At 41.7% G+C, this 25,575-nt stretch overlaps 1 protein-coding gene across 1 annotated transcript; it reads right to left on the bottom strand.

Moving 5' to 3' along the window:
- Window positions 1-993: 993 nt before the first annotated feature.
- Window positions 994-16,282, bottom strand: MEP1A (meprin A subunit alpha). Its single transcript, XM_065632316.1, has 14 exons — window positions 16,214-16,282; window positions 16,104-16,128; window positions 15,953-16,006; window positions 15,077-15,117; window positions 14,888-14,966; window positions 14,456-14,573; window positions 12,458-12,633; window positions 9,402-9,623; window positions 8,507-8,656; window positions 5,545-5,760; window positions 3,844-4,302; window positions 2,271-2,444; window positions 1,493-1,700; window positions 994-1,141 (listed from the first exon to the last, which is right to left on the bottom strand). Exons 1-14 carry the CDS (start codon window positions 16,280-16,282, stop codon window positions 994-996), a joined length of 2,139 nt encoding a protein of 712 aa, XP_065488388.1.
- Window positions 16,283-25,575: the final 9,293 nt, after the last annotated feature.

Below are 25,575 nucleotides of genomic sequence, written 5' to 3'. Positions count from 1 at the left end.
AGACAAGAAGAAACTGCTTTTGGAGGAAACCTAGGCAACAAAGTTTCAAGTGTGCAAACTGTTAGAGCCCTGGAAAGCAGAGACCTCAGGACATATTATACTAGATGGGTTTCTTCCTGCCCTGTTAACACCATATCCAGCACACTCTAGTACCACAGGCACAGTCCACATCTTCTTACACTCCCACCGCCCTCCTTGACTTGTGAGATGATGATTTCCAAAGAGATATCAATTTAATGGTAACCACTACAGATCCTATCCTATGATAACAGATACTCTGCTCAACTTTCATCTAGAAATCATGGGATTTTTATAGGTGGTTAAAAAAACCCTTGGATTATGCCCAAGAATAGATTTACGCTTGAATATTTGAAAACTTTGTGTGGTGAGGCCTTCTAGAGAAACAACCAGCTTTAATGTGAAATTATTTCCCTGCTAGAGAATTGGCCGAAATTGTATAGTTGTAATTTACTATTAATTCTATGTAATAGCTAATCAGCTTTTGTAAACCAGCACAGCTCCACAGAAAATGAGTACTGATGTACTGATTTACGTAACCATGGATTTGTACCCTTTAGATTTCTTCAGTGATTTCTACAGGAACATTTCTAGAATCTAAATATATGTGTTCTGTGTGACTTTCGCTGGTGTTTTGAGAGGTTCTACCAGTTATTTCATCTAAGTTTGAACTGCAGTTGAGAATAAGTGCATGGACTCTCAGCACTACAGCTTGCTATTGGATGAAGAAATGAAACATTCAAAGAGTACACAAGAAAGGCAGTGTATGAACTTTCATTAGACAGCAGTTCTACAGGATATTCGTTCACTGTCAAGTCATACAGAGCAAACAGATCACTGCCAAGCTGTTAGTAGAGCATTTCTTCCATATGCTGACTGGTGTTCTATAAGTGGGATTCATCATTTTTCACTGAAAACTGATGTCTTATGAACTATGGAAAAATACCAGGGTGAGATTTATCCCTCTGCAGCTCTTTATCTTCTAGCCATCACAGAAATGAGGACGATGGTTAAGACAATGGTTCCAGCAATTCCACCAACTGTCATTCCCAGGATGTTCCCATGGACCTGCATTGACTGACACCTTTCACCCGTGAAGAAGAAGGCTTGTCCTGATGGACACCTGGGAAAATAAAGAACAGACTCACATGGATCAGGAGTTTTGTCCTGCCCTATGGGCCCACCTCAAGGTCCTCCCACTCACTATCCTGGATGGGCAGTTCCCATTAGAGGGGTTCACATCACAATATTTGCATGCTATTTACATCCTCTGGAAGCATCACAGATCTGAGTTTCTTAGCTTCTCTTTACAGCTGCTAGTAGAAACTACTCACTGCAGTGAAGTGTTCTGTTTCTACTGTCTCTTGAAGACCTAGTAGCTGAGACCTCTGAGGTCTGTAGCTCTGAATACTTGTTATCTGCATTGTTTGGTTCAGAAGAAAGTCAAGGCAAGCAGGGAGGGGGTCGGTGGTACCTGCAGCTTGCTCTCCCTTTCACATTCACACAGACTCCGTCATTCTGGCAAGGGTTTGGCTCACACGGGTCTCGCAGATAAGGCAGCTGGTCTTGAATAGGCTCCATATCCAGGGCTGCTCTCTTCTGCCTTTCAAGAACGAGGCCTTCCATGAAGGCAGGTTGTTCAGGTTCAACAGGGACTTCAGTGTTATTGAGATGAATTATATCTTTTAAAAAAGGAAAGAGAAGACAAAGACATCAGATAGGAGTGAGTGTTCTTCATACCAGGGGCTCACAGGGTGCTGTGGACTGGAAGGTACTCCTTGCCTGTTTGCCCTTTACAGAGCTCTTGCTGCATCACAGCAAGTTCTGCATATTTAAAGCACAAGATAGAAAATAATACTGAAATGATGGTAACTAGTTAGTTAAATCAGAGGCATTCTGTACTTTGAAAAATTATACCAAATGTGGCTGTTCTGTTTGAAAATAAACACATTGAGGATGGTCTTTTAGTATGTTCAATGCTTAGAAATGGACATAGCTACCGGTTAGGCTTCTTATAGGTGTCTAAGAAGTTAACCTTCAGTAAATCATCACCATTTAAATGTCTCTGAACTCACAAACACCTTGGTCAATATCACCCACCTGAAACTAAGATATGGAAATGTTTTTAAAAGTTGATCCTCATATAGAAGAGGACTCAGAGACAGATGGCAACAGTTGCTTGAGTGTATGAAAAGAGATATAAAGGATCACCCATTTGTTTTTGTAAAAAGAACCAGAAAGAGGGTCATTACCATTAAATTCTGCAAAAATAATCAGGTCGTCATTTTTCAGGAAGTTTCTCCGTCTTATCTGGCTGTGGGATATGAAGCTATTCCACCCCCAGTTTACACTTCTATAGCAATTGCACGAAGCATCGAATGTTCCAACAATTGATGGTTTCTCCCATATTAAGGTTCCGTTGGCATCTGCAAAGAGAATATTAGTGACAAATAAGAACCACAAAGTTCTGCAACTGGAATTATGACATCACTTTTTTGTGTATGACAGTGTTAAACAGGATTTATGCTGTAAAATCAAGTTCAGAGCTGAAATACGCAAACAAATCACAGGCGGCTGACAAATTATGGGTGCCAGCAGATCCTTAGATATGGTCGCTTAGTCTGTGTGAGGGCATTTAAATTCTTCAACTCCGCTTTCACTGAGGACTAACCAACCACAAGTTATCACCTTGTTGTCACCAGCTAAGAGCTCCCTCCTGCATAAGGACACTTCCTCATCAGTTTTTAAGTACCTGTGGTTTAGAGTCTAGCAGATCTTGTTCATTGCTATGGTTCTGTTAAACATATTCATACCTAAGGCTTGAAACTTCCTACTGAAAAACATGTGTACTAAACTTCCACTGGAAAAAGTGAAGAGGGATGGAGATTCATCTCTAGTATTTTATTCTGTACCAAACTCAATATTGTCCTGTTATTCTTATTTCTTCAAATTAACACATCCATGGAGAATCCTAGGGGTGAACGCAGAACTATGGTGCTACATGCTATATAAGCCCGGAGTTAAAAGGTAGCTCCTGTCTGAAATAATTAATAATCTGTAGTCTACATCCAGCCAAGCAAGACAGGCTTCAAATGATGCAGACTGATCTCAGAGGTGTTTTCAGGTATTTTTTCTTGAATACAGCTCCATTGTGTACCCTGTGCATTCAGACCATGTATGCTCAAATTAACCAAGCCTCCAAAATGCAGCTTTAACTTAAATTATTGTTGATTTAGCAATGGAACACAGCACCTTGGTGGCATTGCACCATCCAGTGGTGCCGTATCACCTATCGTAAGGGGCAAACCACAAGTAGAATGGGAATCATTAGCTCTTAGGAGAACTCTGCAGTTAGAGTCAAAATTAGATATCCCAGGGGTTGCTCATAATCACCAACCTTGTATGCATAACTTTTCACAAGATTGGATATTAGGAAAAAATTCTTCCTGGAAAGGGTTGTCAGGCATTGGAACAGGCTGCCCAGGGCAGTGGTGGAGTTGCTATCCCTAGAGGTGTTTAAAAGATGCATAGACGAGGTTCTTAGGGACATGGTTCAGTGCTAGAGTTAGGTTATGACTGGACTCGATGATCCTGAGGGTCTCTTCCAACCAAAACGATACTATGATTCTACACCAGATGATCTTTTGCAGACAGGAATTCTGAGTCATAGACAAGAAAGTCATACACAGGAAAGTCATACACAGAAAAATGTCCCAAACAGGGAAATGCAGCCAAAGTTGACCAGCTCTGAGTCCTACACTGAATCATTTGGCTCTGATTCCATGGCTTTCATTTTCACCATTCCTCCTGGCAGACACCACTTACCTGAGCTAATGTGATCTGTGCTCGTGGTGAAGCTTTTACTCGAGGACATCCTTTGCAAGACATCAGGGTCCTGGTCCAGCACTGTGAGCACGGCTTGGCGGTTCAGAGCTGGCCACTCTAGAACACCATCGTTCTCTCCACTGCACAAATGAAAGGCGATGCGACTGTAGCCACTGGTTCTGGAGTGGGGATACAAACTTACGCCGAAACCATAACCCTCAGGACTATAAAACCGGGGGCTTTGAATAACATCAGTTGTTCCATTTTCAAGGAATTGGCTGAAGTTCCGAATGACCCACACAGCTGTGGGACAGGGAGTCTCTGTCAGTGTCACGTCATCAATAGCAATTCCACCAGATGAAGAGCTGGGGTCGCCCTTTAGTCCTTGGAAGAGGTAACGGAACTTCTTCTGAGCATTGAGGGTTACATGGGCAATTTTCCAGTTATAATCATTATCCGCTTTGGTAAAAGGAAAGCAAAACATTGCCATCAGCATAATTACCGATATTATGAAACAGCTTATTCCTAACTACCCATTCCAGCTGCATTTTTAGACAACTGGAGCTCTCACAGAGTCCTGAAGGCTGGAGATCTTAGGCTGGTATTGTGATTGTCACATACTCACATTGCCTTATTGTCTAAATGCTTCGGACAGATTGTTTTAGGAACACTTCACACACTGGTGAATGACACTCTCTAGTATAAAGAGCAACAAGTTAAGGGCCAAGACATAACAAGCGGATGGGAGTCAATGACCCAATGTCAGAATTAAGTGTTGCTGCCACTTTATCAGGGACAAGGTGTGACAGCTTCAGACTGAAAGAGGGTAGATATAGATTAGATAAAAGGAAGAAATTCTTCACCTTGAGGGCAGTGAGGGACTGGACCAGGCAGCCCAGAGAAGCTGTGGATGCCCCATCCCTGGAAGTGTTCAAGGCCAGGTTGGATGGCGCTTTGATCAGCCTGGTCTAGTGGAGGGTGTCCCTGCCCATGGCAGGGGGGTTGGAACTAGATGAACTTTAAGGTCCCTTCCAGCCCAGACCATTCTATGATTCTATGACTTATCCTTCCCTGCAAACTGCTGCAGCTTGACATAGGCAGGCTGCTCTGGCAGGGGGATTGGACTAGATGATCTTTTGAGGTCCCTTCCAATCCCTAACGTTCTGTGATTCTGTGATTCTGTGATCACAGGTCTTGAGTTTTGACAACATAAACGCACAATACCGTGGTGGCAGAATTTATCCTCTTTAGAAAAATCAGCCAAAGTGCGAACTGGGTTCACATTTCTAAAACTACATATGTTTTTACATTTCCAACTATATAAAAATCAGGCTGGGATTCTTATTGACTGCAGATGAGCACAGGTATTTTCATCTGAGCTCACTGCCAGACCATATCACAGCTAGTGGAGATCTAGTCAATTCACAATGTGTAACATAACTGAGTGTAACATAACATTATTAGGAACATTGTGACTTCTGCTGTAGACCACCTAAATTACATTATTAAAACCCACAGTCTCACTACTAAATGCCCTCATGTAATACCAAAATCCCTAGCAAGATTTCACGATCTTCTGGTAGCTTTGGGAAAATGTTTTGATTACTGAGCCAACCCACATGGACTCAGTAAGACAACTTTTCCTCAAGTCAACTTTTCTTCCCCTAATATTCTACATATTCCTCACATTTCCAGAATTACCTTGAAAGGTTTGAATTTTCCTCATCTTGCGAACATTTCCAGTGCCATCATCTTCTTTAAGCCAGATGATCAGCTTGTCAGAAAGGCTTCCTGTGATCTTATAGAAGAACTGGAGGCATTGTTGAGTTCTCTTTGGATAAAGAATTCGAGACTCTAGGACTGCCACCTCATCTGCACTGCCAGAGCTGGTGCTGAAGTACATGAAGTAGCCAGCATCTGTGAAGAAAATGTGCAGTGTCACTGTCTCTTACCAGATTTCCTGCTGACTGCATGGTGTAAATTTATCATTTCAACTCTACTTTTTTAGTAGGCGTAAGTGTAGTACTTAGCATGAACAGCAGAGGAAATGGTATGTGATAAACATCCAAGAAAGACCAGGATAAGAACAGTAGCAGTAGTTTGGCATATGTATGGAACTCACTGCTGGCAGATAAAATCAATTTTGCATTAGTTGGTCTAGCTGGAAGTTGGATGCCTCAGGATTATCAGAGATATGAGACAGAGAATTCAGTGCTGACTGCAAGCAACTAGTAGACATTTTTTTCACTCGATTTATACTGATGATAATCAAAAGATGAGATCTTAAAGATCATATGCTATATTACCTTGTAAAGAGTAAGATAATTTCTTATCAGTGATAAAGATAATAAAAAAGGTTTGGACACAAAACTAGCATTCTCCTGACCTTGAACATGAAGAAGCTCTTTTTCACAGCTTGCCCAAACACTTTTCAAAACATAGCTTCTCAGTTTGGGGAAATTATTTAAGAATTCCTGTCCCTCTAGTTTAATTTCCCACTAAGATTTTCTGAAGTGTTCCTTACTTTAGATTTGAAGTGTCTACTTTTATCCTTATATTCACCATTTGCACACACATCCCATCTTGGTATCACATGAACTTGTAACGTCTTATCTGTATTTTGTTGCCTTTTAGTTATTCATTATAGTCTATGATTAAATTAAAAGAAATTCTTTTAGCTATTGTGTGGAAGCTTCATCTGTTCAGAGCCTCCTGCATGGTTAGTGGAGCTGTTCAAGCTGTTTATCATGTTTGCTCTAACCCTGTCAGGGGAATATTCTCCATTACCTCCTACACGGTAGCAATGCTTTGAACTCATACCCATAGAAACCTTGCAAAAGATACCTAATTGCTTTATGCCCATGCATAACACTTCACCATAAGTTAAATTTATGTTAAATTTAAGCATGTTAAATGTAAGTATGATCGCTGTTGCTCCAAGTGAGAAACAGGGCTGTGAGCCTGATTCAGATGCTTAACTTTGTTGTTGAACTTATTATGGTATCAAACCCCAAAATGATCTAGACTCTTCCTCCTTTTTGGTAAGAAAGTCAAATAAAAGCAACATTAAGCATCTATAGCAGTTAGAATATTAGAATATCAGCACTGGGAAACAGGGATCAAATCCAAAGCCAGGCTGCCAGCTCCTCTTGAAATGTTAGTCTGTACTTTTCCTCCTCCAGTTTAGCCAGTAATAAGTCAAAAATGCAAGAAGGCAAAATCATTTGGGCAAAATATCATCTATCTGTGTTAGAAACCTAAAATTTGCCCCCCCTTGAGATGACTGCAGAACCAGCTCTCCAAAAATGTCTGAATTTGAATGAACCGAGGGTCACCAAAGGCGTCCAAAAGGAGAGGGACTCCCTACTCGTGCAATTCATTCAGACACTCTGGAGATCCTCAGAGGCACTTACCCCTCTCCTTTAACTCTTCAGATAACATCAATACTTATTTTATAGCGAGTCACTAGATGCTAAAGCATAAATGCAAGTTAAGTGTTTACTTCAGACAGACTGGATTTTACCTGGTAATCTCAAATAACTCAGCTGGATTATTTCTTAGTTTCAATTATACTATATGGGGGGAGGCGAAGGAGAAGGAGAGAAAGAATTTAAAATATCAGGTGAGGGTTAGGAGCATGTACTTCTAGAAGCTGTCAGAAGGTTTTCTCAAGTTATATTTCATTCCTGGGCCTGATCGACAAGTACCAGCATTTTATCAGAGGCTGAGGGGAATAGGTTACTCTGGAGTGCAGCAAGTCAAATTTTTCTTTTATCAAAGAGTATCAAAGAGTAACAAAGCACGATTGAATGTGCTTTAGGCCAGGATTTCTTCACTCTGTACTTAGGCAAAATTTACTACAGAAGTCACTATTTTCTTGGAAGTCTGTAGTAGCTTAACCTGTCTAAATGACAAATCAGGCCCTTGCTTTTCAGAACTGCCTGTTGGGATTTAATCCTAATTCTCACTTGTAAACTTGCATCCTGAGACTGTGACTAAGGCTCACTCCACTCTTTTTGAGATTTTTTTCTCCAGAAAAATGGCAAAATTACTGTGTGAAAATTATCCCTAGACTCCCATCATAAAAGACTTTGCAGCTTTCTTCTGTTTCCAGAACCAGTTCTCCTCAAGTTTAACATCTCAATTGCTTTGCAAACACAACATTTATGAGTGGCTACAAGTGTTGTTTCATTCTTATCATGGGGTAACATAACTCTTACTTAGACTTTGAAGTTGCAGTAAATCCTTTTCCAGACTATATTCAAGTTAAGATTGTTCTTTGTCCTCTTTTATCTGTTGTGGAGAACATTCTAAACATTCCATTATGTTCAAAAAGCTCCATGAGACCACAAGGGCAACCATAAACTCACACTCACAGGGCCAAGACGCATGAAAAGAAAAAGAGCTTTTCGCTTAACTAGAAACATTACAACTCTGCTGTTTGCTGAGTAGTGTCTTAATTATGGTCATTTAATCCTGTGTTTTCAGAGTAGCCAGTGCTGGGTTTTCTCAAGGGTTGACTATAGTGACAGGTCCAGAGAAGTTATTAAAGATGCTGTATTTAAAGCACACAGACCAATACAGACATGCACAAGGGACCATTACTCCATCTAACCTTTTTTTTTTTTTTTTCATAGGAAAGTGTTCTGTTACTCCATTTTACCTCTACAGCGCCCAGAAAGTGTGTGGTCTTCCTGCCCATCAGCACTGCTCTGTTGATGGACCCAGTCTAGATCATCTATGGTGCCCTGAATCATGCCACAGATATTGTCCAACTCAAAAGAACACTGGTCCAAAAAAGTGTGAGTTGAAGCTGAAAAGAAAAGGCACACATAGTTACCTCCAAAGTAGTATCTCATTTAAAATAAAATTTACACTCCAATTTTGAGGGGTTTTCTTTACGCTAGTATATACAGCATGTAGAGAAGAACTTAACCCACAGCAGGTGTGAGCCCAAAGACTCAAAAGAGGAAAGGTTTTATTCCTAGAGGGATTCCCTGCGTAAAGAGACCAACATTTGACCGCTTTTCAGAATATTAACAAACTCCTATGGTGCAAGTGAAGCGCAGCGACTGGTGATGTTGGTCTTTGTGCATGCTCATAAGCCTTGGAGAATCAGATCATGTTGTGAACAGCAGTGGTGTTGCATTTAACCATTCCCCTGCTGGAGCTTATTGTTCTCCATGGCTCACTTGTTTGCTTGATGAGCATGAGCACCATTTAACCCATTTCAAGCAAAGTCCACTCAGTTACCTTAGGCTCATTCAACTAAGTTTGCCTGCAAATTGATGCTTCTGTCAGCAGATCCAAGGGGACAAGAACTTTTCCCTAATGGTGATAACACATGATGATAACACATGGTGATAACATCTTCAACCAACTAGACAGAGTGTTGGACTCTAGACTTAGCCAGTCTCAGGTGCAAAGTAAGATAATTAAGACCAAATGTCAGTGAAAGAGGACAGTGAAAGGGTGGTTCTAGAGACATAAGGGAGGTGAACCAGCCAGATTCAAGTATAAACAAAGAAACAGCTTGCCATGGGTCACTTATGACTTACTGCAGTTATACATGCGATTGAGTCTTTCCAGGTCAATGGCACTGAAGTCTAGACGTTGTCCAATTATGCTGTCGAACACTGGTATGTTCGCTGTGATTGTGGGGATGCTTTCATTTTTGTTAAATGAAAATGGTGCGTAGTGCATCAATGATTCGTAGTCATAAGGGGTGTTCAGGTCAGTGATGAAGCTGTCATCATACTTCTCAAAATTGTGCTCTCTGCCTGGTAAAAGAACAGAAAAGTTCTTCATTTTCAGAGAAATTGGAAAGGAAATGGCTTTAGCATGGCGCCTTGGATACAGTTTTTTGAGGCTGAATTACTTTACAATAAAATATTCAAATTTATCAAGATTTGTTTATGAAGTCATTTGGACAACTAAGTGGTGTCTTTAGATTGTGGTTCTGTGCCCTTACATGTGACTTCAGTAAGTTCAAAATCAAATATCAATGAGCTGTAAAGAATGTGGCATATAAGAAGTCATATTAGGTGGTCTAATGGTAAACATCCTGAAGGATTGAACTTAAAGATTAATGTACACTGTTCCAGAGACTGTGAATATTGATGCAAACATTTCCCAGGATATTAGATCACACATGAGCAAGGAGGAGACCTGGAGCCCTCCACTCATTAATGGGACAGGTATGACAGTCATGGAGTGCCTCCAGGTTCTGCTCTTCTTTGAAACAAATAATACATTAGGAATCTGTGAAAAAAACAATAATGTTTTTACCCTAGATTGACGATATTGCTACGATATTGCTATTGAAATGTCTTTTGGAAACGTGTTTCTCATGGTCTCTTGGTGAAATAATTTGTCCTTAGAAAAAGATTTGCATTATAAAGGTGTCTGCTAGATCAGAGAGAGGGAGCAATTTCACATACTTCAATATGGAAGTAAAGAGAGATTGCCAGCAATTCCAACTACAAATAATATTATCAGAATATTTGGTATTCTTTCTCCAAGAAGAAACAGCACGTGCCTGCTCTGGTGGATAACTACAGTTTCTCTGCGTAAAGACTTCCCTTCCCTTCTGTAAGTCTATTCTGGGTGCAAAGGTCTTCAGTCCAAGGCTTGAGATTGTATAAGAGCTTGAATTGTTTTCTTACAGATACCTGAATTGCACCTTTTATCAAAAGGGTGAGAATCTTGCTAATTAAAGTGCTATCACTTTTTTATAGCTGGGGAAAAGATCTTGGCAGGACACAGGCATGTGTAATGATGTTGTCTTTTAAGGTCATTACCAGGCAAAGGGTAATTTCTATGTGTTTTTAAAAGAAATAAACCATACAGCAAGGAGGCTGTTCCTTTAGGCTGTCTTGTGTGTTTTCTCTGAAGTTTAATAGGCATCTTAGCTTTTTTGACAACAGCAGCGTGAATGGGGGATGTCTTCTCTCATCAGCCAGCTATCTGCATTGCAGTTTATGAAAATGCATTATGGCAAAAGCTGCTACCATGCTATTAAATTTGAGATTGCAGATCAATAATTCAGGGACAGATGTGCACACACACGCATAGAGCACAATCATATCTGCCTTACTTTGCTTTAAAGAAACAGACAACTTTCAAATGGTTTTGATAGAAATTTTCTACTTAATGAATCCACCTAACTGGAAAATGAAGTTTTATGATATGGATAGAAACCTACAGAGTATAGGAAGTGCCACATGAAAGTCCATCATCTGGATAATTTTTTTGGTGTCTCAAATTTGTGGCTACTGACTACAACACAAATAAGTTGAGAGGATTCAATGACATATTTTTTTGAATTAAAAAAAATAATGCACAGAGAATTGGCACAGTTTTTCAGTACCTCTGTAAATCATGGAGCTCACAATAGTGCATTGTAAGTACATTGTAAATCTTTTTGCATTGGAGGTGGTTAGTCACAGTGCACAGCAAAAAGGGGCCCAAAACTCTGGGTCTGGATGCTATCATCATCATCATCATCATCATCTTCATCACCATGTTTCAAGATGGGGCCAAGTTAGCAATAAAGTGAACTGTTTTTGCTGCTGCTCATAACAATAAAAATTATGGTCTGCAAAAGGAATATCCACATCCCATCTACTGCTCAGCCACCCCAAGAGATGACACAGGCTAGAGGCAAGTAGGAATGCGCATGGCCATTCAACTTGGAGCAATTCCAAACATCAGATACTGCTCTTAGAGGTCAGCAGAAATTGCTCGTACCAGCAGTTCTTATCTATCCAAGAGAGAACACAGTGCTCCCTGAATCTTCTTCCTTCTTAATGACTATTTTGTGGGTGTTTTTTTACTTATCTGCAAAGATGGTGAGTGCATAACCCTGAAGACTGAAGTGATCAGTTCGCACAGAGCATGAGCAATGGCAGCGCAACTTTGCTAATGTGCCTTTCAGAACCTGTTATCCCGTTCACTTATTTTCACATATATGATCATTAAGTAGTATGGAACCAAACCTCACAGGAGGCAGCAGAAGAAACTGCCTAGGGACCAGGGGATTGTGGAGAGTTTGCTGAAACTCAAACAGCCGCTGAATCTGGTGATAGTAAGCCTGAAGGCAAGAACCTGTGGAGACAGGTTAGGAGCAGGACAGAGTCCTGTTTTATGTGTCTCAACTGATCTAATCACTTTGAGGCTTCTTCATGTGCAAATTAAATCTATCCAGTTGCAGGAAAGCCTGAATCTCTGAGTATAAAACCTTTCAGATTTTGAGAGGACCTCAAAGTTCACCATCCCGGTAAGTTTACGATTTGCATTGCACAGCAAGAGGAAAAAGACTCGTAGAGATGAAGTTATTTGTTCAAAATCAGAGAGAAGGCCAGTCCTGGAGCCAATGGGAAATAAAGTCTTCTGACTTCCAAGCAGGGCTTCTCTCTTCTGACCTTGGACAGTCTCTGGTCTTTGACCAGAGAAGTTGTATCAAAATCCTGCTACAGATTGAATTACAGGGGTCTCAGGTATGGCCCAGTGTTTCTAAAATTATATCTTTAAGAAGATTTTAAAATCTAGGAGGAAAAATAAAATACTGATGAGTTTGCACTTCACAAAATCTGACTTGAAGGTCAAAACCCACCTGTAATAATTTCATCCCACCAGATGGTCACATAGTCATCCCGGTCTGACCTCGACTGCTCATGATAAAATCCCAGAGCATGCAGGATCTCGTGTTCCACAATTGCTCTGTAGTCACACCCTGACCCAATGGAGAGGTCCTGGCCAGTCTGCAGGTCCCCCACCATGGACCAACACCTGAGAAAGAGAGAGACCTTACTGTCTGTTAAGTACAGTTTTCTTCTCTGTATTTAATTTCTCATTCTGCTCACTGGACTTAAAGCAATATCAAAAGAGGTTTAAATATAAAAGGAGTAATAGAAAACATTATTACATTATGTAGGTTTTAACCAAGTGTCTTCATACCGTATAGATACTCTGCACTGAAAGCAGACTAAGCCCCAAAAACATACTCACTGTCACTTGCATAAGGATAGTGTTTTACACACCCTCTGTGTTAGACAAGCTCACCTCTGATTTCTGAGATCCACAGAAGTTTAGTCCTATATCAGCTGCTATTTTCCAAAAAAACATGCCAAGAAACGTAGTATATATAAGGAAACACTAAACTTGTCAAGACAGACTGAGTTTTTTGCGATCACTTCAGCTAAAGAAAGGTTCTAGGGGGATTTAGAATAGCAGCATTTGGTTCTTTTTAACAGCAACTATACAATGCCTTCACCCTAGGTGTGAAATTATATTTTGGTGTGAGGGCCCAGCCCCTCATCCGTGACTCAGCAGAAACTAATCATGACTGAGGAGGAAAGGAGTTCCTCAACCAATTCAGTGGAAACTTTTTGGGGTAGCCTGAGGGTGATGTGAGAGGCAAGTGCTGAAGAGCACCTGCTTGCACTGTATCATAGAATCCTAGAATATTTTGGGTTGGAAGGGACCTTCAAAGCTCACCCAGTCCCACTCCTGCCATGAGCAGGGACATCTTCACCCAGCTCAGGTTGCTCAGAGCCCCGTCCAGCCTGGCCTGGGATGTCTCCAGGGATGGGGCATCCACCACCTCTCTGGGCAACCTGGGCCAGTGTTTCACCACCCTCGTTGTAAAAAATTTCTTCCTCATGTCTGGCCTGAATCTCCCCTCCTGTAGCTTCTTTTGCACATCACAAAGAATCATTGGGTCAAGTTTGTTGAAGGAGCTCTGGACACACTAATGTGGTACTGAAAACGAAAAGCTTGAGCCTCTGGTCTCTTGAATTGCTGCTACCAGGGAGTTTCCAGTATGAGACTCTTCAGCACCAACTTGTCAAAAATCATGGTGCTTTCAGTCTTGTAAGAGAAGTGTCACAGGACATATTACCCAAGGAAGAGCTGAGGGCAGAAATATCAGTGCCTACAGGCCTTTGTGAAGTTCTGAGAGAACAAGAAGTATTGACAGCTAACATAGTGAGAAGATTTTTGTGTTTTTCTAGATGTTCCTTCAAAGCATGTTTAGATGTAGGAAATTAAGTAAATCTTTCCAGTTCCTGGAAAACCTGAATCTCTGAGTCTAAAATCCTTTCAGATTTCAAGAGGAACTTTCATTAAAGAAGAGTCACCTCGAAACCACAGCAATATTACAATAAACTGGCTTTCCATGGCTCTTTTTTGACCTGTCTTCCAAAGATTTCAAAACCTAAATTCTGGCTATTCACATCCTCAGTAAGTTAAGAGAATGTACATGGGAACCATTTCACCCACCACTAGAATGGAAAACATCCCTAGGAAGGAAAGAGGAAGCAGTTGATGAAAATCCAGCGATGCTGGGATTCACCTTCTCAAAGAATGACCATCCAAACATCAGGTACCCATTCCAAGTTCATCATCTAAATATCCTCCGCAGTCAGCAGAGGGAGTCAGCTGCTTCCAAGCTTCGTGTCTAAGAAAGTTAGAAGGGTTGCTTTCTCCAGGGTCTCTTTTTCTCTGCTGACAACAAATTTAGACTAGACTTTTAGACTGCTGAAGTCAAATGGAATGAATTCCCAGTGTATTCTACACAGCAAAACTAAATGGAAATTGATATAACCCTTACCCGCTTTCTTTTTTAAAGAATATGTAGGTCCTCTCTCCTTCATATGGCTTAAAATCAATGCAAGACTTAAGGCGGAACATTTCAAATGCCTGGAGAATGACGCCTTTGGCATTCAGATCTGGAAAACAAGTGTCAGGAAAGCACCTTTAACACACTGCAGATCATTCACCCTGGAGAGTTAAGGTATGCACACAGATCTACGCATGAGAACAAAAGAAAAATGATCGAAAAGAAAAATTATTGAATTTGATTGAATTATGTTTTGTTACAATAGCCGTAGAAGAAAAAGAATTTTTGATATAAAGGAGACATCTAGTTATTAGTGAATTTTAATGTGATAGAACCAGTCCTAAAACAGGCAAATTTTTCATTATAATGACTCCAGTGCAAATAAGAATTAGAGTTAAAGTCTGAATTACGTATCTGCATTACCTAGGTTATCACTCAGAATATAGGGAATGGGGAACTTCCATCTGTAGGTCTCATTTCTTAGGGCATTTCGCTGCTTTTTCTGAAAAGGGAATTAACAGCTGGTGATGCATCTGCTGTGGGGAGATGGGCTGATTTGTAGCAAAAATACAATGAGGACACATGATGGATATAAAGTTTTTAGTTACTTACAGGAAGCATGATATCACCCTGAAAGAGGTCCAGTCCAGCAGCTGAAAAGTAATTTAATGAAAGATAATGTGAATGAAATATCAAATGTATTTCACATCATAAAACATATTGAGCATACTTATACAAGGTTAATATCCTTGGGCATTTACAGAAAATAAAGAAGGACCAGCCATTTTACATTGAAATATAGCAACAGGCCTAAAAGTAACAGTAGTTCCTACTCAATATTTACTACCCAGCAACATCTACCTTTTTGGTAGCAGAAATCTGGTGGCCACCATTATCCATGTGTAGTTTGATAACCTCTTGCTTGCTATCAGGCAGCAGCAACAGCCACACTGTGAGGTAATGCTCTAGAGAATATGGTGTGATGCATCAGGAAGAATATTGTACAGTGCACCATCGAAGGATGGACGGAAATTTACATTACAGGAAATTAAAAAAAGTAGAGGAAGAGAGTACAGTGTGTTGTGTCTTTTCCATTTGTTTTCCTTACTTCCTTATATCGAAGCTCAATAAACATCTAAGCTATATTCTACTTTGTAAAACTTTATAAAAATCATATAGAGATGGGAGAAGAATGCTGGTGGGACTCCGGAGCCTTTCTAGTTGATACAGAGTGTTGCTGCCTTAACACCATGGGTCTGTCCAAACTTCAGAAGTGAAAGACATCTGCACTCCTTCTTTGCATAGTTACATTCCTAGGATAGATTCATGTGTCATACCCAGAGGAAGGTAATTCAGAGCTCACTTAATTATATTTATCTGTTACTATGGGCTATCTGACCATCTACCCACGTCTTTTTTACGATACTGAAAACTCAGTATTTTGCTCACAATTTTTCAGGGGTTATGAGAATTTAGACATGAACTCACCTAAGTTTATGTCTGGAATGTCTTTGATTGTCTCACCAACATCAGCATCTGCTGCTGCAAGACAGACAAAACATCATCTGCTCAGATGTGGTGGCACACAGCGAGCAAAAGAAAAGGCGTCAAAACTCAAACCAGCTCACGGAGCACTTACCAGCTTCACTGGCGACGTGCCCAACCTGAAAGAGAATAAAATAGAACCAGTATAAGGTATGAAATGTCTCTGGGCTGAGGGGAGCATGTAGAAATCAGTTTTCTACTTACAGACACTGGAGTACCACACACATGATGTAACAAAAGCACCAGGCAGAGCGGGAAGATGCTGGAGCCCATTTTTGCAATGGAAAAAGAAACTGGTCCCTCCTATCTCTTGCAATATATAGGGCACACTGCTGAGCTTCCCACAGAACATCAGCCAACCAGCTTCAAACTTTCCACCTTTGTAACATTATTATAACAGCGAGATTTTCCTCCTACATGGAACGCGATGGCATTGTTGTTATCAATTACCAAAGTCCACTTTGGAGGAATGTTACAGAGAGGAATGTGATAACTTCATGGCTTCAGTGCAGCTGGTGAAAGCCCTACCCGGGCTTCCTGTGAGAAGATCTCAATCTGGCCCAAAGTTGCTGACTCCTTCTACTGTGTTTATTATCTGTCAGCATTACGATCTCAGCCACACAGGAGGAAAGCCCCATGCTTTATCAAAATTATTAAGGGTTTATAGCACTCCGGTGACATTAGAATTTGACCCAGTGGTGTTTTGAATTAATAATTAACATCAAATTGTGAAGATAAGAGATAGAAGAGATACGATTATGAATGCCCTGACAGCGATCCCATCCCAGGACTGATGCCCCAGTGCACAACATGCCACCCTTTGCCTCCAGAGGTGGTCAAATACATCAGTAGATCCTGGGCCTTCCAGATTGATGCTCCTTTCTTTTCTGGTGGGTTTCAGACATGAAAAAACTCTTGTCCTGCACTTTGCTGTCTTCTTTCTCAGGGGACACAAGTCAGGGAGGGCACACAGGCTGAGCCAAGGCTCCAGAGAGTTCTAGATTTCCCACATGTCCTGCATCATACCTGCAAACCCTTGCAAACATCCCATGTGCCCTGGAGTGTCACAGTGCCTTAAACTTAGGCAACTGAATCTTGTTCCTTTGTTTCACATCTGAAATTACAAGTGATGAAGGTGAGGATGTCCACCTCTATGATCAGCAATTATGTAGGAAAAGGCTCATGCCACAGACACCACGAGGGCTTGAGTAGGAAGACAAGAAAAAATGTTCTGGATGTGCTCCACACACCAGAACCAGCAGTGTTGGCAGGAGACACAGGACTGCAGTGTGGAGAAGATGCAAATGCAAGTAGGTTTTGAGTAGGAAATGTGCATGTGTACAGTGACTACCTTGTCCTGGAAAGGAGTCAGTCCTCCAACCTAAGCAACATATCTTCCTCTAAAAGATCAAAGTAGGAAGGTATTAGTACGCATTCACGTTGTAGAGGAATAGGTATGGAGATCTTTTCGATTTTTGAGAAGAAGGGCACCAGAGGACTGATCTTTCACCTAGCATCACCCCGTAGGGATCCTCATCATAAGAAGAACATTGAGGTACCAGAGAGAGTGCAGAGGTGGCAACGAAGCTGGTGAGGGGCCTGGAGCACAAGTGTGATGAGGAGCGATTGAGGGAACCGGGGCTGTTCAGCCTGGAGAACAGGAGGCTGAGGGGAGACCTTATCACTGTCTACAGCTACCTGAAAGGAGGTTGTAGCATGGACGGGGTTGGTCTCTTCTCCCAAATAACAAGTGATAAGACAAGAGGAAGTGGCCTCAGGTTGCACCAGGGGAGGTTCACATTGGATATCAGGAAAAAATTCTTAATGGAAAGGGTTGTCAGGCATTGGAACAGGCTGCCCAGGGCAGTGGTGGAGTCACCATCTCTGGAGGGGTTTAAAAGGCGTTTAGACGAGGTTCTTAGGGCCATGGTTTAGTGCCAGAGTTAGGTTATGGTTGGACTCGATGATGCTGAGGGTCTCTTCCAACTGAAATGATTCTATGATTCTATACATAGGTCTTCTTTGACACTTGGTTTTATGAACTGTTATTTTGAAGGACACTGATACCGAAGCAGAACAGGACACACTACTAGTAAACGAGAAGCACATCTCAATATACATCATGTAAAGGCTGTTTTCACAGATGAGCAGAGAGAGTCAAAACACAGCACAAGGCCATGATTTGCAAATGTGTACCAGCGGATGTGAGAAAGGAACAAGAAACTGAAGCAAATTAGAGTAGCCTGAAAAAAACTTGGCTTTTAGTCCCCTTAACTTAAAATTTACCCAAGAAACTAAAGAGGATGTCTAAAGAGAAGTCATTCTGTAGGCATATTTTTGAGTTTGTAGGGGACAATGGTTATGCAGCCATCTTGTACTAATGCAATTTATTATATTCATTTAGCACCTTGCACAGCGTATGCATCCCCAAATGCATCCTGTACTCAGTTCATGTGGCAAGGTTTTGGTAGCAGAGGGGCTAGAGGGGTGACTTCTGTGGGAAGACACCAGAAGGTGCCCCCTTGTAGGGCAGAGCCTGTTTCAGACGGTTCTAAGATGGACCCACTGCCGGCCAAACCTGGGTCCATCAGTGGTGTTAGTAACACCTCTGTGATAACATACATAAAAAAGGGGAAAAAATGGTGTGGAACAACAGCTGGAGGGAGGAGTGAGAAGATGTGAGAGAAACAACTCTGCAGACACCAAGGCTGGTGAATAAGGAGGGCAGGAGGGGCTCCAGGTGCCGGAGCAGAGATTCCCCTCAGCCCGCGGTGCAGCCCATGGTGAGGCCAGCTGTCCCCCTGCAGCCCATGCAGGTCCACCGTGGAGCAGATATCCACTTGCGGTCCGTGGAGGACCTCACACCGGAGCAGGTGGGTGCCCAAAGGAGGCTGTGACCCCATGGGAAGCCCACACTGGAGCAGGATCCCGGCAGGGCCTGTGGCCCCATGGAGAGAGGAGCCCAGGCTGGAGCAGGTTTGCAGGCAGGAGCTGTGACCTCGTGGAGGACCCACGCTGGAGCAGTTCATGAAGAAATGCAGCCCATGGGAAGGAATTGCACTGAGAAATTTGTGAAGGACTGTCTCCCGTGGGAGGGAGCCCATGCTGAAGCAGGGGAAGAGAGTGAGGAGGAAGGAGCAGCAGAGACAACATGTAATGAACTGACAACAACCCCCATTCTCTGTCCCACTGCACTGCTCAAAGGGAGGAGATAGAGAACTTAGGAGTGAAGTTGAGCTTGGGAAGAAGGGATGGGTGGGGGAAGGTGTTTTTAGACTTGTTCTTATTTCTCATTGTCCTAGTCTGTTTGAATGGCAATAAATTAAATAAATTTCCCTAAGCTGAGGCTGGTTTGCCCATGACAGTAACTGGTAAGTGATCTCCCTGTCCTGATCTCGACTGATGAGCTTTTCATCATAGTTTTCTCCCCTTGTCTTGTTGATGGAGGAGGAATGATAGAACATCTTGGTGGTCACCTGGTGACAAGCCAGGGTCAAGATCCAGACAAATTGTCATTCTGCTTTCAGGAAAACTTCCCAGTAACATTGAATTGGGTCCAAACACAGATGAAGGAGGCATGCTATTCTTTTAGCAGTGATCTAATGAGCTGAATACTTGGGAGTGAGTCTTATCAAAAGCTGGGCTTGACGAAGGGGTAATGGTCATGGGGAGAAATGGGAAATCCTAGAACAGGGTGTTGAACAGTCAAATATTGATGCTTCTTACTAGGGAAGGCTGGACAGAGAGACTGCAGACACAACAGCTGGAAAGTAAGCATTGCCATCAGCAAAGATAAACAAAAAGAATTAAACATGGGAAGAAAATAGATGATATAACTCAGAGAAGCACTTTGCCACTTGGCCTAAAATAACCTTTGGAGAAACTATGGGTTTGGTTTCTTAAAAATAACAGGAAAGCTTAGTTCAAATTCTTAAAATTCTTAAAATACAGAAACCACAGAATGTAGTATCTTTAGTGAAGTAATATATTTTATCTGTCATGGATGACTGTTAGCCCTTGTAGTGAAGAGGTTGAGGGCACTTGAAGGATGGACTGGCAGTTCAGACATTATCAAAGGGGTGAGATCTGCAAGAAAAGATAGCTAAAGTAATTATTGCATGGAGTATATAGTACAGTTCTATTGTATGTGTTGGGCTGACTTTCAGCGTGATTGCAGGGGCAAGAAACAAAGCAACAATAATTCATCTAAATAGCTGTAGAGGTTGCAGCAGCACCTGGTGAAGGAGGTGGGAGGAGAACTGGAAGAGCAGAGAGCTGCAGGTATGCATGGAGCTCCAGTCTGTGTCCTTATCAAGCCCATCAAGGGATCCTGGGATTACTGACCTGTAGGGAGAATGGGGTGAGAGAGGAGAGGCCTTGGGTCTGAAACAGGGTTGGAAAGTGAGGAGGGAGGGTGGAAAGGCTTGTGGAGAAGTAGGAGACAAGCGGCAGAACCTAAGTGGTTACAGAGACAGCCTTCAACTTTCATCAGAGGGCAATGTAACACTGCCCTGAGTTTATAGGCACCCTGGTATCAAAATGAATATTCAAATGCAGAGACTAGAACATTAGAAATCATAGAATAATTTTGGTTGGAAAAGACCCTCAAGATCATCGAGTCCAACCATTAAACCAACACTATCACTCAATGTGAGCATAATGGATTTAATGCCTAGAAATGAAGCCAAACCACCCTACAACTGGAGACTAAATGCAGTTTCCTAACAAGTCTTTCAATTTCTTAACAACAATTTCACCTAGCAACTGCAAATATTTTTGGGAACACTGGCACCCATATTGCACGGCAGGACTGAATTTCCCCAGTGAATTACTCTCGGTACAAAGCGCTGTCAGGGAAAGCACAAAGAGGGCTCAGCTGCTTGTCTTATTGCTCAAGAGAACTTGGAAACACTGCAGAATGCCCTACATAACCTGCAGAAAAGCTGGGCCATTCTGTATGCCAGAAGTGTAGACTGCTCTTTGCATTTTTGTCAGGCAGGACACGTTCCTGGTTAAGCATTCATAGGAAGCAGCTTTCCCACCTTGCTAAAGTTCTTGCAGTTTCGAAAGTTTCTTCACTTTCTGCCGGAATGAAAACAAGAACTTTGCTTTTTTTTCTTTTTTTTTTTTTTTTAATGAAGAGCAAGGGACAAATCCTCCTGCCAGGAGAGTTTGCAGTGGTGGTTCCAGCCCTCGGTCACCTGGGGTTAATCTGGATTATCGCAGCATACTCTTATAAAACCTCTGCTATCTGAGATAAGTGCCCTGACCCCTGCACTAGAGTCAGGTCTGGTTTAATGATTATTTACTCACACAGTGTTTACACTTTCCAGGCACTGACATTGTCCAAAGGAAACTCATTTCAGAAGGGTGATAGAATTCATCTCACCCACCATTCGTCATCAGTGATGGATCACTTTGCAGATGGTGGAGATCACCATAACAGAGGAGCAGCTCACCATAAGTCTAATGGAATAGGACCAACTGCTCCCTAGAGGAACCTATTGGTCTTAAATGACCCACCGAGGAGTCTAGAAAGTTCATTTTTGGACACCTAACACGAAATATCCTGTGTCTGGGAAGCACAAAAGACAGTGCTGTGAAAAAAGTTTTTAATCCATGCCGTAAAGAAACGCCAGTGCTAAATAAGCTCTAGTGCAGTTTCCACTTGAAAATAACTTTCTAGGTCAGGCAAAGTAGAAAAAACATTTCAATAGAAAAGAATTCTTCCTACATTAAAAATCAATATTAATATGAAAATACATTGAAATGTGGCTTGCGAACTAGTGTTTAGTTGATTAAATAAGGTATATATTTGGTTCCACTCTTTAGAAATGAAGTACAAACGCATGTGGCAATCCTGTGTGCAAATGTAAGTGGATGTACTTGGGCAGGGATTTTTTTTTAAAGACAAAATAGGAAAGTATTGGAAGGGTCCTGTTACATCAAGGCTTTCAGTCTTCTGTTTTGACTACAATCCATGCCCTGTAAACCTTTTATCAATAGATCAGACTTCCCTATAAAAGTAGCTGAAGACATTTTTACTTTACTTCTGCTGTAGGTAAAGAATTTATTAATTTCCAGCCCAATTACTTTGTATCAGCTCATGCCCTCTCATGCTAATGTATTTGACATAACTATTTCCTTTCTTTCATAGCTGATCTGCAATTTCGTCTGTAGACTGGGGTGATATTCCTCTGAGTCTTCAGCCTTCCTAATGACAAAGGCCACTTGCACATCATCTGCATCAGCCTCATTTTGCATATTCCAATTTTAAATCAGCTTATTGAAGGCAACAGAGCAAGTGCACCAGCTCCACCTAACAGCATCAACACATCCCCCCTCTGTAGGAAGAGTCTCCCCTGACAGCAACATCAAGCAACGTCACCTTGGGGTTTTCCAAATACCCCATGGCTGCATCTATGGGTTTGCACTTTTCTGTTCGTCTGTCTGGGAGCTGACTGATGCAAGCAGCAGAGAATGACTCTGAATTGTCACCTGATGCTGCTCTGAGCTCTGCTGCTGTCCCCAGCGACATGACTCTGCCTGGGTGTTCTCCCACAAGCATTGCTGCATTGCTGGCCTTCTGCAGTAAGTTCCCCTACAAACACCCAATAAGGCTGCTTATTTTCCAATAACTGCTGACCCATTCGCTCTCAGGAAACTTCTGAAGGCTGACTACTTAATTTTTAGACATTTTTCTTCCCCCTCCTTGGAGCTGAGCAGTTAATTGTGTGTCATTAGACACGAGAGGCAGGAAGCCACTGTCAGCTCCCCAGCCACACGCTCTGTCACACATCCAGAGCCCTCACAGCATCAGCAAACCGCAAACAAACAGCCCATCAAACAACAGCCAAAGGCTTTTTCCTCTAGAAACAAGAAGTCCCCAACGATGGGACCGAAACGACCCTTCTGTTCATTTTGCCCCCTGCTCGGACGGTCTTCCAAGTGCTGGTTTTTACACTGTGCCTTTCATCAGGTGCACATCTGCCCTCTCAAACCCCAGATGTGAAGAGAACAGGAGCATCCCCTCGCCCTGTCTGCTATGAGCCCACTCTCCTCAGTGACTGCAAATTTGTTATAACCGCAGGATCTCCAAACTGTAACCAAATGCAGCATTAGGCAGCAAATATGATCGCTTATTGCCAAAAGCCATCTCTTGCTCTCTCCTCCCTGGGAGTAGGTTCCACAGAAATGGCTTTCTTTTCTATTCTGTTTTTTTTTTTCCTCTCCTGCACCATGAGACACTTTTGTGACTGATCACCACATGTGTTTTGGGAAGCAGATGTGCCTGACTGTGACCACTCGTACACAGACCAGCTGGGCTCATGATCGTGACTTTCAAAAGAATTATTTTTCTTGAGGATTTTTGGAATGCCTATGTGACACTCCTCCGCAGTGTTGAATTTTTTCCCCACTGCCTCTGAAAACAACAGATCCTGCTCAACTCCTGTGTCCTGGCAGCAATCAAAATACTGCAGAACTCGATACAATCATATTTGTTCACTATACATTTAAATCAGTGCAGTTGGAGCCAAAGCCTCGATCAAAAGGACTCCATTCAACACTCTTCTCAGAAGAGGGGAAATCACTGCAGGTTTGCTTCTCAAATAATCTCTCAGCCCCCCTATGTGGTGCGACTGGAATAAATTTGAATTACTAGCAGCTACACCCTCCTGATATGGCTCTGCATCTCACAGTAACCCCTCCTTCAAAGTCTTCTGAGGGTGGTTTCCTCCTGCTCCATGACACATTGCTGAGGTTCAGCTTCCTATTTTGATGCTCCTGGATTGGTTTCAATGTCAGAATTTGTCTAAAAACAAGGTTAATGTATTGCGATGTTTGCTTATGCATGTCCTTCTGTGGGGATGCCTTAGGGGAACTCTTGTACAAAGGCAAAGTGGTTTTCAGATTTAAACAAAAACTAGAAAATTACTCAAAACCCTGTAAAAAATAGGCATAAACAGAGGAGAGTTTCACCTGACTAAATTCTATGGAGTTTCTGTAAAGTCAGTTGTGGAAATCTGGTGGAGCTCACTTCATTTTAATGGAGCTACCACCAATTTAGAGCAGCTAAGTCTCAAACTGTCGTTTCTTCATGAGATATTACAATGTAGGGTTAAGCATTTGAAATTAAAATTATAAGCCTTTATATCCGAAAATTCAAGAGTCGTGTTTAGCATCAGGTATACAGTGATTAATATTAATAGAAGGGTATTTCTAATGACTTATTTATCCTTGTGCATCTTCATTCTCACATGTCGTAAAAGCATGGCAAAGTCTAACGACCATCTAAAACTACACCTGTTACCTGCACAGCTTCCCACCAAAGTAGGTTTGTCTAATGTGTGGTCCCAATTAGCATCGTCTTCTCCATTTCTCTCCATTTCGCACCATTCCACAGATATTGATGTGTTCAAATGAGCACTGGTTCTAGAAGGTGAGGCTCAAAGCTGCCAGGAATAGAGTAATTTATTTTACCATGTTCATTAATATCAAATTAGGCTCTCACTGTCAACCCCGTTCTGGATTGTTTATATACGGCATTTAACATCAGGAAATACGTTCTTAATACAACTGAAGACTACATAAACTTTCACATCTACATCTCTGTTACTGCACATAAATGATGTATTCTCCTGAAAGAAACATCTCATCTCTTTCTCCCTTTCTCGGCTGAATATTTCCTTGCAGGAACCAACTTGGCCACCATGTGCTAGTTTTCCCTTTCAGACATCCATCATTTTCTTTAAGCCTGGCTGGGATAGGCTCTGTGGCCCATTTCTCTCTTCAGGGTGTAAATCAGAAGTATTTCTGCTAGTGGAAATATTCAGGTGTATGTTAACACAGTATGCCAGTACAATGGAAAGTACAATTATCTCCATTTGTTCTCCTGACCTCAATTGTCTCATCAAACTTCACATAGGCAGAAAAAAAGAACTTGAAATAGTCTGATTTCAGAGACGCCAATTCCAGACTACTGTTACTTGAAGATCTTCTCATCAGCAACAGCATGATGGCCATCATCCATGAAGGAATCATGCATTATTATCAGTAATCTAGGGAAAGGTCTGTGTGAATGAAAGGTGTTAGGAATTCTACAAAGAAATTAGGATCTGGGCACTGTGAAACTTGCTGCTGCATAAGAATTATAGTTTCTTTTAGCATTACAGGGCATCCCAAGGCCGAAGTGTCCCTGCTCATCTCATGTGACTCCATCCATGTTATCATGAAGTTTGAGTAAGGATTTTCGAATTCATGTGTGAGAAGGAGGACTTACTGCAGTTGTACATGCAAATCAGCATCAGTAAGTCAATCCTGCTGAAAACCAACTTCTGCCCAATGATCTCATTAGATTCAGGAATTTCTGTTGTAATGTAAGGAAGGTTGCTATTGATGTTGAAAGAATATGTTGAATACTGCAGGACTGACTCATAATCATATGGAGTATTGAGGTCATCAAGGAAACTGTCATTGTCTTTGTCAAAGGCGTATGCAAAACCTAGACAAAACCACACAGAAGTGATTAGTCAAGACCAGAAATAAAACTTTGCACGTAACACCTC

The sequence above is a fragment of the Caloenas nicobarica genome, chromosome 3 (assembly GCF_036013445.1).
Source record: "Caloenas nicobarica isolate bCalNic1 chromosome 3, bCalNic1.hap1, whole genome shotgun sequence".
NCBI lineage: Eukaryota > Metazoa > Chordata > Aves > Columbiformes > Columbidae > Caloenas > Caloenas nicobarica.
This window is presented reverse-complemented; position numbering and strand designations above follow the sequence as displayed.